At 35.0% G+C, this 18916-nt stretch overlaps 1 protein-coding gene across 1 annotated transcript in view; it reads right to left on the bottom strand.

Moving 5' to 3' along the window:
- The window catches only part of LOC131031219 (DEAD-box ATP-dependent RNA helicase 38), an 89560-nt gene that overhangs the window by 56577 nt on the left and 14067 nt on the right, over window positions 1-18916 (bottom strand). Inside the window, exons 2-4 of the mRNA XM_057962268.2 lie at window positions 11530-11846; window positions 8667-8960; window positions 8332-8553 (exon numbers count right to left, since the gene is read on the bottom strand). Of these exons, the coding sequence (XP_057818251.1) occupies window positions 8332-8553; window positions 8667-8960; window positions 11530-11826 (813 nt within the window). The 5' untranslated portion in view covers window positions 11827-11846. The remainder of the gene's footprint in view (window positions 1-8331; window positions 8554-8666; window positions 8961-11529; window positions 11847-18916) is intronic.

The raw sequence follows: 18916 nt of genomic DNA on the forward strand, positions 1-18916 counted from the left end.
GTTGTGCTTTATGGTTTCATGTTTCATATTTGCAGATATAAGTTAAATGTGATTTGATGTTTAAAGGATTATAAGCAAGTTGTTTTAAGGTCCAAACTAATTCACCCCACCACCCCCCCCACTCAATCTTGAGGTATGCAATTGAGATAGCAAAACTAATACCAAAGGTAAGTGCATCTTACCCTTTTTTATGAATTTTTTTCAAAATTTTACAAAGGAATTTTTTTTCTTTATTTTTCTATTTCAGTTTGCGCTTGCATTCTTTTTCACAAAAATGTTTATTTGGCAGCAGCTGTGATAGTAGGGAACCTTTCTGCCTCAATTGGAGATTCAGTAGAAAATAGGAGTGTTGTGAGTGAAAGAGATAGCCATATAACCTGTTTGAATGCCCTCCTACCCTTTTGAAACCTCATACAAAGGGCCCTTTCAAACCCAATAAACCTCTTCTCCAATTTGTAACAACACTACACAAAGACAAAATGAAATATTAAGTCAAGAGTGAAGTGTGGTTATGGAGAATGAAAGGGCAGAGGTTAATAGATTGTTTATGGAGGCGGAAGCAAGGTATAAGGGTGTGACAATGCCAATACAATCTACACAATCAACTAAGCCATCCATGTTTGCTCGTGGTAGTGGTGATGTTTCCACAAAAGGAAATAGAATGACTAGTGGTAGTAAGAGGTCAAGGATAATTGTCAGTGTGTTTAATATGCAAGCAGGGGATATGGCAAAAGTCTTCCATTGCCAAATTTTTCTATGCCCATGCTATCCCATTTCACGCGGTACATTCTCCTTCAAACAAATCTTCAAAGATGCAACTTTTCTTGGTCCCTCATTTACCCCTTTTCACACAACCCTCCTTGCAAATAATATTTCACGATGAATTTGGTGAACATAAGACAAACTTGGATTAGGATAAGTTGCTCTATTCTCAAGGATGGGTGGACCGATATTAGATGTTGACCACTCATTAATATCATAGTCACGAATGCATGTAGCTCCCATTTTCTTAGAGTAGTTGATTGTTCAAGGAACACAGAGATGTGGACTTCCAGTTTCAGATTTGAGAACAGCTATTGAGGAGGTTAAGGCCTCAAATGTTGTACAAGTGGTCAATAATTCAACATGTGGATGCAAATTAACTAGCATGATGGTTGAGGATGCTTACAAACTCATCTTTTGAACCCATGTTGTATTTGTGTTAAACAACACATTGAAAGACATAGGGAAGATAGATTGAATGAAGCACATGGTAGCAAAAGCTAGGGTTGTTCAAATCTTCATTTGCAACCTAGGTTACCGGGTTCACCTCTGGGCCCCCCTGGTATGGGTCCTAGTTCGACCTAGGTTCGACCAGGGTTCGAAAAACCCAGAGGTGGTTCGACCCTGGTCGAACCCAGTCGAACCCAGTTGAACCTGGGCGGACCCAGGTCGAACCCAGCAGTGTTTATCTTGACAGCTATATGTGTGTGGTCTGGGGCAGTTGATTCCTTGTGTTTATTCTTGAGCTTCATTTCTTTTTGGCAGCCGTTGTATTTGGCACATATTAAATGGTGCATATTCCAAGTAATATGCGTTATTCTTTTGTAGCTGTGAGTTTGTTCGATGATTTTTTTGTCAGAAATGTTCTTTCCAGTGCCAATTTCTGCTTTATGTGTTTCTTTTTGAAACAATTTTGGGCTGCAGTTTCTTTTGTCTGTCAGAGCTAATGCGTCATTTGTTGGAAAATGATTTCTCTTTTCAACAGAAAAACCCGTATATGCCAAGGTAGGGGTGTCGTGTTGCTTTTGGAAAAGAAGTCACTTTTGGATGATCCATTTGATGATTAAACTTTAAGTTTATATTATTGAAAGTTGAAACAATGAAACTTGAATATTTTGTCATTTTTATATTAAACTTGATGTATATGATGCTATTATGGTATGATCATGATGCTATGATTACAAGTTTATGTTTGTTTTGTTGTTTATATAATGCTATGTGACATGCAAATTTTAATTCATGCTTACAGGCTTCACAAATATCAATATATATATATATATAAAAAAAAAAAAAAATTTACATGTTTTTGTACTAACGAACCCAAACCCCTTTTCAAAATTTTGCCATACCGGCGTACCGGGTTCTTCAAACCTGAACCAATAACTTAGTTTGCAACCTATGGAGACTAGATATGCCAGTTATTTTATTTTGTTAGAGAGTGAGCTTGAGGTGCAAGAGGATCTAAAGTTGATGATGTTTAATCTGAAGTGGGGTAGATGGCCTATTGTAATGTCCCCTTCCTAATTTGCTCTAAAATCACAATTTCAACAAATTCGGGTTAAGATTGCATCTTACCAAATAAAAATCTTTATAGTGTGATCCTGGATTTGAATCTTGCAATCACAACATGAACAACATATGCAAATATATATATATATATATATATATATATATATATATATATATATATTAGGGTTAGGTAATATTGCAAACATCATTTGTGAATAAATCTATGGTTAGAACAAAGAGATTATATATGCATCATTACACAGCAAGTCTGACTTGTATGTGAATCTCAGTCAGAGAAAATATGGAGTAAGGAAGCAGGGTAGGGTGCCCTAAGACAACTGTTCTCCCTCCATGCAATCCTCTTCCACACATCTGTGGCTGGAGATCCTTATATTCATTGACAATCCCTCGATGTAGGGGTTGGAAGGGAAATTGCAATAGGGTGCCCTTAGCCGTTCTCTCCCTTTCACAATGCAATAGGGTGCCCTACTAGCTGTTCTCTCCCTATTTGCCACTGTACCAGCTGCCCTATAGCTGTTCTCCCTAATTGCAGATTCCTTCCTTCCTTACCCAACATGATGGATAATTATAATCATATCATTAAATGCATAGATTAATAAAGGCCCTTCGAAAGATATATTCAAGTGAGGAATCAGCTTTACTTCACACACAATGGCATGCCTTTACTAATCTTCACAGTCCAACATTCAGCAAACCAAAGGCAAAGATAGATAGAGCTACATCACCTCAAACCGACCCCACTCAGTGGTGGTCATGGCATGCCAAGGATACACCAAAGTTGAAAATGTTTGCCATTTACCTCCTTTCATGAGTTTCCAATTCATCTACTATAAAGAGGAATTGATCGACACATAGCTTCATCCACTCTGTCAAGAGGAATAGGCTTACCTCCATACAAAAGAAGTTGGTGGCCGATGATAGTGCCTTGCAATTTCAAAAGCGTTAGACTCTAGAGTATCAATAAACTCCAAATTTATGGTGGAGTGTTGATCCAAAGAGACCACCCAATTGATGAGGAGGCATAGAAGGGATTGGTTGGGATTCAAATGGATCTATCAGCCCCTCATAGTAGTAATGACCAAACTCAAACTCCGATTTTAATCCAATATTAGCAGATGCCAACTGAAGGCAGCAACATATTTTCAGTGCTTTTGTCAGTTTGTAATTAAAACTTGGCGGCCTTAAGGCATTTTGTTCCATTTTTTTAATTTTATACAATATATATGGACATTGACAATGAAAGAAATTAAGTTTTGTTAATTTCTTTGTCAACTCTCATGTGAAGTCTAAATTCAACTCTAATATCATGTATTAAGGACCTATAATCAATAATGTATATGACGAATGCTTTATCAATGCTACCATATGAATGTTTGAAATTTTCCTGCTTTTAAAAATTTTCCCAGTTTCTTAATAGCCATCCCAAGCTGTCTCCTAAAATAGCCTCTGAAAAATCCATCCCCAAAATGCATTACCCTGTCCCCTGTTGTCCTCGTCCCAGAAACATGGCATAAAATAGGGAGCAACTGATGTACCTGGACAAGTCCATCCTGCAAATGCAAAACCCAAAATGTAGACACAGAGAATCCATGTTTTTTGCAAAGATGGTAACTGCATTTTCCATTTCAAGGTTTCTTTTTCCATTCATCTATTCCTAATGATAAATATGTTCAGCTGCCATAGCACTAATGACTAAAAACGGGTATTGGGCACTGTTTTTGTGGATCTTGATAGAACTCTTCTTTATCTCTATCTGAGCAAGCTGCAGCCTCAGTAACTATATCCAATTTACTTGAGTGTATAAATTACAGGGATGGCAGGCATGAAATAGTTTTGGCAGCATTTGATTTCTAACTTCATTTATTTCTTTTTGTAAATAATATTGACCTTCACTGCGCAAGTTCTGGAACTCATTACAGTTCACTGCACGTCCTATATCTCATGAACTAGGCACAAGAAGGATAATCTGCAGACCCTTTGTTTCTTCCTAAGAATTATTAGTGCGTTCTAATACTTCTGAGAGCTTTAGTTCTTGGTCTTTACTGTCCAATGGATATGACGTTTTGCATTCTTAGATTCTAAACTTTCTTTCTCCCCTGCCAATGGTTGAAGACTGTATGCTATGTGGATATATTTTTATGGTTGTTTTGTTTATTATATGTGTGTTCTGTCATTATCAGGAATTAATTCATAATTTAGGCAAACATAATATGTATTTATGATTATTATGTTTTTGTACAAACATACCTGGCACCCAAAAAATTGTCGTCCCACCATGCCTGAACCCAATACAGTAACTTAGATAAATACCTTCACTAGTTTTATAGCTTTTAATGTTTGTTTATCCTTCTACATTGTCTACATGAAATTGACGTCAATTTTATTGATGAAAATATGACTTTAGGAACTGGGACTGTCCAAACAACTTGGAGATATAGTCACTACTCCTAGGTAAATGTTTCAATAGGGTTATTCTAATATTTTCACTTAACTAACTTGTTTATAGAATTATTGGGCTCCACTTAATAATATCAACGAATATGTCCCTTTTCATGTCTTGAAGTGAAATCAATATTGGCTATATGGTTATCTAATGTATATTTCATGAATCAAATATAAAATGTTCACAATCAAATATGCATAAAAAGCATCACCATCAAAAAACTATTTTGAATGTGCTTTCTTAGTCAGCTGGTAGCAGTAAAACTAAATGTAATATCTCAAACAATGTAGATTGAATTCAGTTTAACATACTAACAATATTTCCCTAATAATTCACTTTGGGTTGAAAATGGGTGTTATGGCTCTTGGAATTTGTTTTGCCAAGTCTCTCTTATTCTTTTATTTTTATAAAGTATTGAAAATGAAGGCTCCTTTTCTGTTGAACTTATCCAAAGAAAAAAAACAAGGAAACCCTATTCTCAAGTGCACAGAACATCATATCAACCTTATAGTAACTCTCCAATGATTATTTCTGCCTGCTGCAAACTCATTTTTAATCACAATTTGGAAGGGCACTCAGAAGTTTGTTGGATGCTTTACAAATGTTCTCCTAAATAAGGCACATATATCATACTTATCCCCTTTAACAAGGCACTAAACCAAAAATTCTCCATTATTTATGAATCAAAATTTCTCACTTTAAATGAAAACTTTTTCAGATAAGAAAATAGATGAAATCTTTATATTCATTTGTCGTTCACATTCTGAGTAATGATCATTCTCTTTCTTGACACACCAAAAGAAATAACACCTTGTGAAACATACTACCTCATACCATGTATCCATTCTACTACTTCATGCAGAAAGTTGCTTTGCCTTCACCACCCATTATCTCTAATACCAGTCTGCTAAGAAAAACCCCCAGGTCTGGGTCCAGTTCATACCCAGTCCAATTATGCAGTCCAGCCCGCTGTGGGTGTGGACATGGATCTGCAAATCCCACCCAAGTTTGTCAAGGTACACTTTGCAGCATGCTTGGGCAAACTTGGGTGGGCTATGCAAATCCCAAAGCAAACTCGCAGCAAATCAGGCACCATTTTTTCTGTTTCACCTTTTTCTTTTTTTGGCATTTTTATCAAACAGTGTATTTATAGTTAGGAAACAGAGAAAAACGTGGTAGGAAGGCCATCATCCCACACATAGACACCTACACATTGACTTCAGTGCTTCATCCACTGACACAACCATCTTAACCAACTGCATAGAAAATCCCTCCGAAGACCCAAGGCAATAAAAACTCAACTGCCATGCAAGCTTGAAGCCAAATCCCTAGAAAGCTGTTTCAATCCCATTGACCCCTACTACTTCTCCATCGAATGATGGTCAATGAGTATTTGCATAGGTGTTAATACAAACAACACATGCTTTACGTTTTATCCACCGCATTTGTATATTTAGTCTTTGAATGTTACTAGTCACATTTATTTTACTGAGTTTAAATGTTAATCTTTTACTACAAATTAAATTTAATAATTTATTTAGTCCTTACATGTTAAGTTATATTTATTAATGCTTTTCAAATTAATATTACTTAGCCTTTAAATGTATACTTTATTATATTAATGTATGCGGCATGTGGTTTTATTAACAAACGGATTTATTATTTTCTGCTTGTTAGGTTTCAGCTATTATTTTGAGACTATTTTTTACTTTTATGTTAATGTTTTTTCCTGTTTATCCACATACCAAATCTAACCCAACCAAGAAAAAGGTTGTTTGTACCTGCATACCTAAAACAGTATTTTAGCCCATCAGACCAGAATCTTCTAACTATTCATCTCCTTGACCAATTCATCGATGATATGAATTGTACGGACTACACTGGTAGTAGCAGAGATAATTTTACATTGAAAACTGGATGCAACCCAAGCTAGGATAGAATGTTGAGTTTAACTCTATGTTCCACAGCATTTTCAGGATGGGGACAGTGGAACAGCAGGGGACGTGTTTCACGGATGACAGGGGGGCAGGAATATATATATATATATATATATATAGAGAGAGAGAGAGAGAGAGAGAAGCAATATAACATGACACTGTTTAAATGATGTCGAATGATGTTTGCAGAAGCCTGCATGCCAACCACATTCCAAAAAGAAATTGTTCGTCTGTACTTCTCTCTCACAAAATACCACACTGTACCAGACCATGGCCAATGCACCTTTTATCAATTATCTCTTCTGCAACTGACAATAATAACTGACTCTAGTACCATATCAAAAATTCCAAAAATTGAGTGAAATAAGAAATCCAAATTATTGCTGTTAGTGTTAACTGTTATATAGCATATATCATTAGCTATGAATCTGAATCATGATATATTTATTGCTGTTATACTACTGTTGTTGTTGTCACTGATGTCACGATTAATTTAATTGCTGTCATAGTGCTATAATACTGATGTCATGATGTATTTGTTGCTGCTGTTATAATGATGTCCTAAAATATTTATCAGTCTTTTTTTGATGTTATGAATGATTTTTTTTTACATCCTAAAAAATTGCATTGCTGTCAGGGATATCTGGCCATCCCCAGGAAGGTCAAGGGATGTCTCAGGTGTCCCTGGCTGTCTCAGGGATGGCCAAATGTCCTCGCAGTGTTTCCTATTTCTGCAACACATTTCAGAAATGTTCCAAATATTTGAAGATTTTTGGGGATAGCTAGGGAGGTCATCTGCTGTCCCGCCATACCTGAAACACTATTGGTGACAGGGACAGGGGATTGATGGCCAGGCACATGTCCCAATGGAACACATTAAATGCATTATTAACCACATTCATGGTAATGGCATGTAGACCATATCACAAAGGCCTAAGTTTTCTATGTGGGAGCTAAAACCTTTCATTCTAAAGGTGCAACAATACATTACCCCTTACTTGGAACTAATGGAGGACATGACGTTGTTCATGTTGTTGCTTGTACTTACACTGGTTCACTACAAGATCTCATGAACTCATTGCTCAATGTGTCAATCCATTTGACAAATCAACTTTCATGTGCAGATAGAGATCTAATAAATACAAAAACAACTATTTAGTATTTACATATCGAGCTAAGGATTAAATTACCTAAATTACCTGGTAGTAAAAAAAATTAAAACATTCTCCTCCACTAATGAGCTTTCTTTTGTCCATAAACAAAGTATTAGATGAAAATCAGCTTTATCCTCCCAAGTTTTGAAAGTTGCAAGGACCACTATCCAAAACATTAAATCAACAATACACCCCTATTTACAACTTACACTAAAAGTCTAGAGCAATGTTTGGTAAAAATATAAATATATGCTAAGCTATACAACATTCTCAGTGATGCATCATGCTATCTCTACCTCAATAAAACACATATGCAGAGTGTATATCTACAATAACATAGTGTTTGTGTTAAAATTATCTGTAACAACTGTATTAGGAAAAAAGTGTGGACAACTGCATTTGCTTGTATATCAATTTACTAAGCCTTATCAAACACAGCTACTTTGAATTATAGAATATAAAATTTAGGGTAGAAAAAGACATTTATCTGTCAACAAAGTAGTACCTGGGCTAGCATATGATCTGCTTCATCAAAGACAAGTATACTGATGTATCTCATGCTCAAAACTTTTGCTGTCATCCACTTTTTAAGTGTACCAGGTGTGCCGATTACAACATGCTCAGTAAAAGGTTCGCGCCTTTTGACATAACTTGCAGCATCAGTAGGTACAGCACATGCTGAAGTTATAGATGTATGCTTTCCCATTTTTAAGAGGACTTCTTGATTCTGTATAGAAACTTTAAAAATGAGAATTGTATAACAAAACTTAAAAAGTCATTCACAAGATGACATTTCAAATTACTGTAAAACAATATTTCTATACATTAACAATAACAAACCTGCATTGCCAGCTCTCTTGTTGGGCATACACAAAGTGCCTGTGGTGCATTAATGCTCGGATTAACTCTGCTCAACATACCCAGAACAAAACAAGTGGTCTTTCCAGACCCATTGTGAGCCTGAGCAATTAAATTTTGATGAGGTGGTCTAATAATCATTGGAAGAGTTACTGCTTGGATTTTGCTTGGCTTCTCAAATCCCATCTCTGAATAGAGACCCCTGAGTAGTTCAGGTGAAAGGTTCAAGTCCTCAAATGTTTTTGCTGAAGTATAAGGAGTGTCCCCAGCAGTAACCTGCATTAATATTAGATCTAGCAAAAATCAGTTATAAGCTCGGATAAAAATTGTCAAGATGCATGCATTGGAAGGCACTCAATGAATTAATTCAAATTTAATGGGCTTTCTCGAACCATTGTTAAAAGATAGCCTCTGCTATTTTGATTAAAGGCAACCTCATAGATTATAATATATATACCAGTAATATGAGGGCTCGGTATGTAACCCATCAGATCTGGAAGTCTGCCCATCAAGTCTATCAAATGTTCTTCATCACTTTGATAAAGCTTTGGAATGGCATCAAAAAATTTAAAAACTGAATTTTGAAAGCAAGCTTGAATCTTGGCTAAGATGTAATCACTTGTACAGACAGTAGACCAAATAAAATCTTCTCATTGACTTGTGCTTGTCATGTCCGGGCATATAACAAATTGAATTTAAGAAAATCCTTGATTTCAAATTGGTTGTATTTTTCTCCCAATCATGGAGTTGCTAATCAAAATAATAATAGCAAGAGCATGGGCTGGTTACCACCACCTCTGTCTAAATTACACTAAATTGAACGCAGATGAAGCCTCTACAGGCTTACGGATTGGCATGGAAAGCATTGCTTCTACTTGCTCTAAGTTTGGCTGTGTAAACACATAATTCCACAGAAGCCATAGAATCAATGTAGTTTTGATGATGCTGTTGAGTTGAACATTTCTTGTGTCACTATGGAAACTGATTCAAGAATTCTTTGGTCCTTAATTATAAAGAAGAGACTCCAAACAATTGCTGTTGGAAAGAAAACTCATTGAGATGCTAGTGATTTTGGGAGGTGTGAAACATGAAACAAGTTTATGATGATTTATTCTTGGTTACGATATTCAAAAAGAATTTCCTGAAAGCCTTGCATACCAAATAAATGAAAAGAAAGAGGACATTAATGCTTTTCAGATGGCAAAAAAAGTGAACTGGACTTATATATACGACAACAAAAAGATAGTATAAAAAATAAACATTATAAATATAGAATTTTATCCTCAAAAAAAAAACTGGAAAGGCAGAAAAAAGGGAGAAATAAGAGACAACGTTATTTTGTAAGACTGTAAGAACCAATTCAAAGCTTATTTAAAGTATGAACTTTGATAGATTGGATAGGAAAACCATCTTTCCAAGCCCCATGGGGTGAAGATTTGCCTTCATCAAAAAGTAATATTTGAATACTCGAGTATACTCCAAATTCGGTCTTAACATAACAGCGTCATTCCCTCAAGGCTGAGCTGAAGTCTTATAATGAAAACACATAAAGAAAATAAGACAAGTGAGGACAAAAAGAAGAAAAATCACCTTTTCTATTACTTACCTATGACAAAGCCTAACAGAGAAAACTCCTTCCCTCTCATCCCAATAGCACAACAAATATTTTTGCAAGTTGTCATCTTAAAACCTAGAGTTTGGTATAGCACTGTGGTCAAGCCAATCAAGGAAATAAACATACTAATCTCAAAGAAACTCAAAGAGGCAGCTGGCATGATTTTGAAGCATCTTTGGAATGTTGACACCTACAATTATTTACTGAGGTCTGCTAGTAAAAAAGATTAGCTTAGACGAGCTGAAGCTTAAGGAAAGCTCACAAACAACCATAACCAAGAGATATATACCTTAGGAGTTAAAACGCATACAGATTGGAAATCATTTAACCAACATACCAAAGCTATGCAAATTTTGATGTTTTTGCATCCCAGAAAAATGGGCATAAACCTACAAATTATGATCAACAAAGCATTTAGATAGAACTGATATCCAACAGCAAATTTGCCTACAGATTTAACCACCTAAAGAAAATTTCACTTTTAAATAAAGAGAAATGCATCACATAAAACATCATATATCATTGAAAAGCCATTAAGTATGGATAAATGCTAACAGATATTCCTGCAACATTGTTAATGAAATAGTTGCATAAAGAAAAGCATGAAATGGAAATGGAAGTAGATATTTCCTCCGTTATCAGCCTATAGATAATACAGTGAATGCTCAAGAAAACCTAAAAATCTAATTATTTCATATGAATTCTACTTGCATCATAGCAATCCCAACAAGCAAACATGAGTCTGGCTAGACACATAAAGGGATACCAAGCAGAGCTTTCAAGTTTCAGCTGACCAAAGTCAGCCACTATACAGACTCTGGCAAAAATCCAATCTCTTAATGATTTTGTGCTAGCAATGCTCAAGCCTCAAACACTTGCACTCACTTATTATATTCATCCAGGTTAAATCCTAGTTACTAAGGAAACTCCTTGAGCTCACACCACATATAACCATCCCTACTGTGTGCTATTGCAATGGTCACATCCAAAATGAAGGCAGTTCCACCAAAACAGGGAATTCTCCAGCCAAAAATGAGGATGGGGGCCACCACTTAAAAATAGTTTTCCCGCCTGCGAAAAAATAAAATGAAAATACCAATAATGTCACTTCTACATACCTAGCAAAAGGCTTAGCCCTACCCAAATGGGCATTGGCTCAAATGCCCCAAGTTGGAAATCTAAATGAAGCAAATAGAAATTGGAAAGCAGGGGATGCTAAGAATTGCATACCGCTTTGATATGTGACTCATCTGAGTGAGCTGGCTCAATAAGTTTATCACTTTTCAGAATGATTTCAGGTTCATCTACAGTGGCCGCCTCATTGATATTTATAGAATTTATTACATCTACTGCATCAGAAACCTTATCATCATCCAACTCTTCATCCCCCCACCTCTTTTTCTCTACAACCTTAGTCTCTACAGACTTGTCTTTATTACTATTTTCATTTTCTGTTGAATCCTTTTTCTGCTCCATCAAAGTTTCTTCCCTATTCATCATTATCTTTTCCTTCCCATCCTCTGCCATACAAAACAATAGAAGATTACCTGGATCACCAAAAAAGATGCCATTAGAAACATTGACATTATATTTTCCAAAAATATAACCAAATGAAACAGTTTGAGAATTACTGTAAAAGGGATCAATAAATGTAACTCTGACAATGCAAATGCATCTTATATTTACAATTTCAACTCATGAAATTCCAAACCAAAAGTAGAACATTGAATCATGAATTTAATTCAGTATTTTTTTTAAATCAGGTATAAGTACTGATCGAGCACAGTGATGAAGATGCAGAATCTAATCAAGCATGAACTGGAACCTCCATGGTATTCTGGGGTTGTAGGTAGGTAATTTACAATTTGTACTCTAAAATTAATCTCAAGATTAGTAAAATTGTGGATGTGGATGTGGCAGGGTCCCATCTTTAAAAAGCTAATACTAAAAGAGAAGAGAATGCAAGATAAATCTCTAACCTTACTAAGTCAATCCAGCCAAACTAATATGAAGTAAAAGAGATTTTGCAGCTCACTCAAATTTTGGAGAAAATTATTTATTCCTGTTCTATTGTCTTGAGCATTAAGAGCAACCCAAAGCAGTTCATGCTTTCTTCTGGAATGCCTCCACCATGAAACAAAGAGGATGAAGCAATAAAATGCAAGGGGAAACTTTTTGAGTGTTTTGGGCCATGAATATACTCATCCATAGTGATCTTGTTAGGAATTGCCTGGACTTTATTTGCACATACTCATACAACTATGTTAAAGGTTACTCCATAATTTTACCTAAACAGTTTGTCAGCATAGGACTACATTATTTGATGAGAATAACTTATTTGCGTTGGTTGACAATGTTATTAGCCTGGAGAAACTTTGAAATATGCAAAAACTGGTTTGAGGACAAATCCACTACTGTAAAATGTTGCTTCCAGACTAATTTCCAAAATTTGGCATGGTTGAACATATGAACGATTTAATTATTATTGGTAGATATCCCTGTGGGTCCACAACAATATTAAATACTGCACTCTTGTTTTGAATGCTTATATCTATCAAGACAATTAATATTTATTTTCAGTAGCTTATGAATTTCATGGCCAACTTCTTAAACCTTAACTAGACCAACTTCTTCAGCACTGCCTCCACCATGAAACAAAGGGGATGGAAAAATAAAACACTAGGGCTGAATAGAGAATCCTAAGGGAAAAAAATTTGACAGCTTTGCACCATGACTATAGTGGTTATCTTCGTAGGAATTGTTCAGACTTTATTTTCACATAATCCAATTATGTTAAAGGCTACTACATAATTTTACTGAAATAGTTTGTTAGCATAGGACTCTAGAGTCTATATTATTTACTGAGAATATTTCTGTGCTGTAGTTGACAACTCACTGAGCCTGGAGAAACATATATATAGGCAAATATTGGTTGTGGACAAATCCACTACTACAAAATGTTGGATCCAGACTAATTTCCACAATTTGATTTGGTTAAGCAAATGAAAGATTTATATCCCCATGGGTTCACAACAATATTGAATTCTAAGCTCTGGTTTTGTAAAGGCCTTATGAGCTTTATCTATTTTTTTTTTAAAACAAGCAGTTTGGGGTACATGCTTTTGCTATTATGTCAAAAAACCTCAGAGAGACCTTTTGTACATCAAGTCAAGATAAAAATAAGTTAATTTTTCAGTAGCTTACGAAATTCACGACCAACTTTTTGAGCCTTAACTACACCATATTTTAACAGTTTGATCAAACATTTAAAAAGAAGAAATTATAACTTTGCATTGACATTTTTCCTTATTCACACAGGATTCAGCTGTGCAGCAGAGGTTACATTGCATAATACTTAACATGAAATTTGGAATGGAATTCAATGCTGAAGGATTGAATCCTTAAGTACACTAAGGTACCACATAAGATCTGAGTTTCCTCATACAAGTGGAATTCTAGTAATTCTGTCCTAGATGCTCAAACGCAACTTACAAAAACCTGCAAATTCATGATGGTAATAAGTTAAACTAAAATTATTACATTACACACACACAGATTTTCTGTCTACAAAGTTACAAACAAATCTACCAATTATCATTTTGGTGCAGTATTGACATTTGTATCAACCTATTGAGCAGAAAGTAACTTCGGTGACCCAGTTCCACACCATGCTTTGGCTCAGTATTCCTAGCTCTCTAAGCAATTAGTACCTTCTGTTTTATATTTGTTGAGATGGATTGGTGAGGCTAAATTTACTCCCAACACTGATCACAAGACTGACACATTTGGAGTCCATAAAAAAGTTAAAAGTGAAATGAAAAAAGCCCCCTCATTCTCACAGACTATGTTACTGGTTCGGCCTCTGCTATGCCCAAATTTGTGTCTGAATCATAAACTGTCTGGATTCGGAGCCAATTTGTCAAGGATTCTATGGCAATATGTACACAAAATTGTGGGTTTATCACAAAAAAATATACACGAACCCAGGAAGAACCTAGCAAAAAAGTGGCATGCCCTAACAAACCCTTTCTGAGTTGCATTTAAAAAATTTCAAAATCTCTAATTCTTTTCTTAAGAAACCCCAAATGCAAATGCACTAGTCGGAGAGGCAAAAATACAAAACGAGTAAGATACCAATGGCCCCTCTTTCATGCAATTGGGAACATCTTACCTCCTTAAAAAACACATTCACTAGAAATAATATTTGTTAAAAATATTAAAATTAATTAATTATGCTTTAGTGTAACCTCAAGAATATCAAATGCACAAAAATATTTTAAATAGAATATTATGTATGTTAATTCAAATTTTAAATTAATTTAAATATTATTTAACTATTAACATTAATTTTATTTAAATATTTTTTATTATATTATAATATTATATTTTTTTTTAATATAATAATAATGCATTAGGTCTTTAAATATAATTATACATTTGATATATTAAAAAATATGTATATTACATCTAATATCTATATATTTATTATTTCTATATGTTTTTATATGGATGAACCCAATCCCCAAAAATTTTTTACCAAACCCACGAACCAAACCTGCAAAGCTGAACCCAAACCAATTCCATGGCCAGCAACTTAGCTGAAAGATCAAAGGACAATCCAATACTAGAACTTAGCATGCTAGCTTGGCTCTGACATTTTAGATTCAACCCATTGTTATCTTACATTTCTGTAGAGCCTTGTACTTGCTATCTTTGTCAATCTACAATAACTTACAAATAATCTATTACAATTGTGTACTCTTAGTCTAGCTAGCCTAATTTCAATCATTTGTTGACATCAATTACAAATTCTCTCTTTCTTCAGCCATCTGTATATATATAATGGATGTTTACTTTCAGATTCTGTAATTCTACTTGGTGATATTTGAACCCAATATAATTACCATCTGCAACTTGAACCATTATTAACTTTATTTTATGCATAGCCAGTTTGAAGCTTGTAACAGAGCAGGAAAGAACCAAAATTTCAAGGGTATTGGTAACTTTCCTCTTCAAAATTCTATACGAACAACATAATGTAATCCACAAAATGTTATTTAAAATAATAATAACTGATTTCTATAAAAAAATATATATATATAACTAAATAGTAAGCAGCAATTATATAGTTTCTCTAAAAAACCACTAATCAAGTGAAAATTTGTTTTTAATAAATTACTATAAGAAGTAAAAATAGGAATAATGGACTCCCTCGTAACAATTAACCCTTAAAAACATAGCACCTTTCAAATAAAGATTCAAATCATAGTTTAAATACTCACAAGTGTTTTCTTGCCCCAAGTTTTTGCAAAAAAAACTTGCCAAGTTGCAGGAGCAAGTTCTAAGCGAGTTTTGGCAGGTTAATAAATGAGCTTCTAGCAAGTTTGTGGACTATACTTGGCCAATGTGATTTTCACACTCAAAATGCACAATTTTTTGCCTTTCTAAAATTTATGAAATGGCATGCACCATGAACGACTGTGTGGTCTCAAAAGCCTCAATTTGTGCTTGGGGTCACTGCCCCTTGACCAGGCTGGGGATGCTATCCCAAACCCCATGAATTGCCCCCCAACCCAACTACAAGTGCTACCCACAAACCCCCACTAAACTCATTTAATAAATTTTATAGCTATATGTTTGCATAAAATGTAAATTTTTTAAGAAAATTAAGTATTTCTTAAGTAGCTAAGTCTAAGTATGTGAACTATGATTCAAACTTTTGTTTTTTTTTAATTGTATGGTGAAACATTAAAAAGTGCATAACTGTTCCCTTTTTCCTTATGTTTTGGACCTGTTTTCATTAGCATGTCCTTAATGACATAACAATTATACAAGTGGCAAATTCATGCATGTGAACTTGGCTCATGGCATCACCATGTCCCAGTCCCATCATCACTCTTCCCAAAAGTTCTAATCCTAATCCCTAAATCTCCCCATTCACCACCCTGGATCAAATCTGCTAGTGTAGACTTGACCCAAGTCACTTCCACTATCGTGGATCTAAACCCTAAACTTTTGAAAATCAAAAGTCAAATTTAGTCACTGACAACCATTTCACAAGCCCTTGTGAGCCAGCCTAGCACACATTTGTGTTGATTTGTGTGCACACTACAACATTGTATTTAAGGGCATTCACTCATTCATTTAAAAGGGTGTGTGATGAAATCTAAGAGCATTGGCATAGACCATTTATGAGAGCATTCTAGAAGCATTATCAAAGGACAACCCTCAATCTTGGCTAATTGCCTGTGTTTGACTAAGGATGACCCTCACAATTCACCAAGTTCCCCAAAGGCGTTCCTAATCACCACCAATCCTTACAAAGATTTAGATATCAAAGACTAGGGAGGACCCTCACAAGTCACCAAATTCCACAAAAGTGATCCTAAACACCACCAGTCCCCAAAGGTGTTCCGAAACACCACCAATCCTTACAAAAATTTAGATATAAAAAGACCAGGGAGGACCGTCACAATTCACTAAATTCCCCAAGATGTTCCTAAGCACCACAATCTACCAATCCTTACAAAGATTTAGATATCAAACGACCAAGGAAAGTGAATCCCAACAATGTTCTTAATAATGCTCCTAATAGTGCTCATGCTGAAAACAACTTTGAGGATCATGATGCATATGTAGCTAAGCAAGATCAAGACAATTACCTACTAATGCAATTACTCAAAATGAATCTCCTCAACAATTAGTTGTTGTTTTAGCTAACGCATTGGCAAGTGCTCCTCGTGGTACGTATATTCTTCATAGTACGGGCACTCTCATAGCTTTTATCAATGTTGTTTCCTCTAATCAACTCACTAAACCTTCATCCTCTTCCCATCCTTCTTCCTCTCTCCACAATTACCACTTCCATGGCATCTAATATCCACGTTGTTAATACTAGTGTGAACCCTTCCTCTCTCATGCCTACCTCCAGTGCTACCAATTACCACCACCTTTCTCTCCACTAACATTTCACTTACATCTCAACCTTCTGCCCATGTACCTACTTGCACATCCACCACACTAATGTTCCATACACCGTTCCTCCTCAACCTATGACCACTCTTCCTTTTAGTGTGGCTCCTCCTTCCACTACCATGACATTACCCCTTATACCTCATTCTCTAGAAACTTCATCCATGGATTATCTCTACCTTGAATACTATTTAAGAAATCTTCTCAACTTAAAAAGAAAGAAGATATACATACTAACAAAGATTCTATTGCACACAACCCTCCACATCACACACCCCTTGCATTTGAGATTGTTACCTATCCATTGCCTATTAGTTTTGTAGTACCTAGATTTAAATTATATCCAAGGAAAGGAGACCCTAATGCCCATTTACAAGCTTTAAATGTTGTATGTTTAGCTTTCACATATTAGGATAAATTCTTAACTAAGTTATTTCCAAAAACATAAGGCACCATGCTATGCAATGGCTCTATTATTTACTTCCTAGTTCTATCTACTACTTTGATGAGCTAGCCATTGCTTCTTACAACATTTTCATGTTAACAAGGGCTGGGAAACAATAGACTGATTTAACTAAATGTGCACAATAATAATGAGCCTATCAATGATTTGTTATTCACTTTCAATCTTTATGTGGTTAAGTTAAACAAAAATTAGATGTACAAACCATAAATCTTGAAGAACTCCTTCCTCTTATCAAAAATAAAGTTTACTAAGTAGCTTTCATTCTATTATAGACATGTGCACTCATATAAGAAATCATGAACTATTGCTCATCTTTTCATGGTTCTTCCACATCTTCTTGCCCGTCAGAATTCCAAAAGTCATACTTTTTAAAAGGTAACAATTCTACAGAGACAGAGTTATGTGCATCACGTGAAATACTTCCAAGTGTGCCATCTTTAAGCCTCATTCTTTTAGGAAATTTACTAAGTTATAAGAGCCCTTGGACACTATGATGTATTTAATTTGATTACACTTCCACCTATCCATCTATTAGATCCAGCTAGATGGCAACTTAAGAACTATTGCAACTTCCATAGTCTTAATGGGCATCAGGCTCAAGGTTGAATGGCTTTAAAACATAAGATGCAAGATTTAATTGATAATAGTGTGATTCATATAGAGTGTGTCAATGATGGAAGCAATCTTTCATGCCACACCCCCTAATCAAAATTTGAAGATTTACACTAATCCATTTCCAAATTATGCTAACAAGATCAATCCATCTCATGAACAAGATTTTTGTACTATGGCACATACACAAGTTGATAGAGATTACATAGCAGATTTTTATATTGAATCCCAAGCAAAATCATAAATGGATACTTTGTGTCACACAATACATTTTAGAGGTATATTATCTTATCATGATATTTGAATGATTACATTTGAGGATGAGGAGATCGCACAAAACAATTATCATATCCCATCATATGTGAATGGTGGCATACACGAAAAGGTTATTGAGGGCATTTTTATTCATCCTACAAATCAATTTTATATATGTACTAAAGAATTCTTGGATGCTACGAACCTACAAGTAAAATCTTCTGCTCAATCTAGAATAGCTTTGAAAATGACTAATGAAGGGAGAAGAGGTACAAATCAAGGAAACATGCAAGCTCAAAACAAATAGGAAAG

The sequence above is a fragment of the Cryptomeria japonica genome, chromosome 4 (assembly GCF_030272615.1).
Source record: "Cryptomeria japonica chromosome 4, Sugi_1.0, whole genome shotgun sequence".
NCBI lineage: Eukaryota > Viridiplantae > Streptophyta > Pinopsida > Cupressales > Cupressaceae > Cryptomeria > Cryptomeria japonica.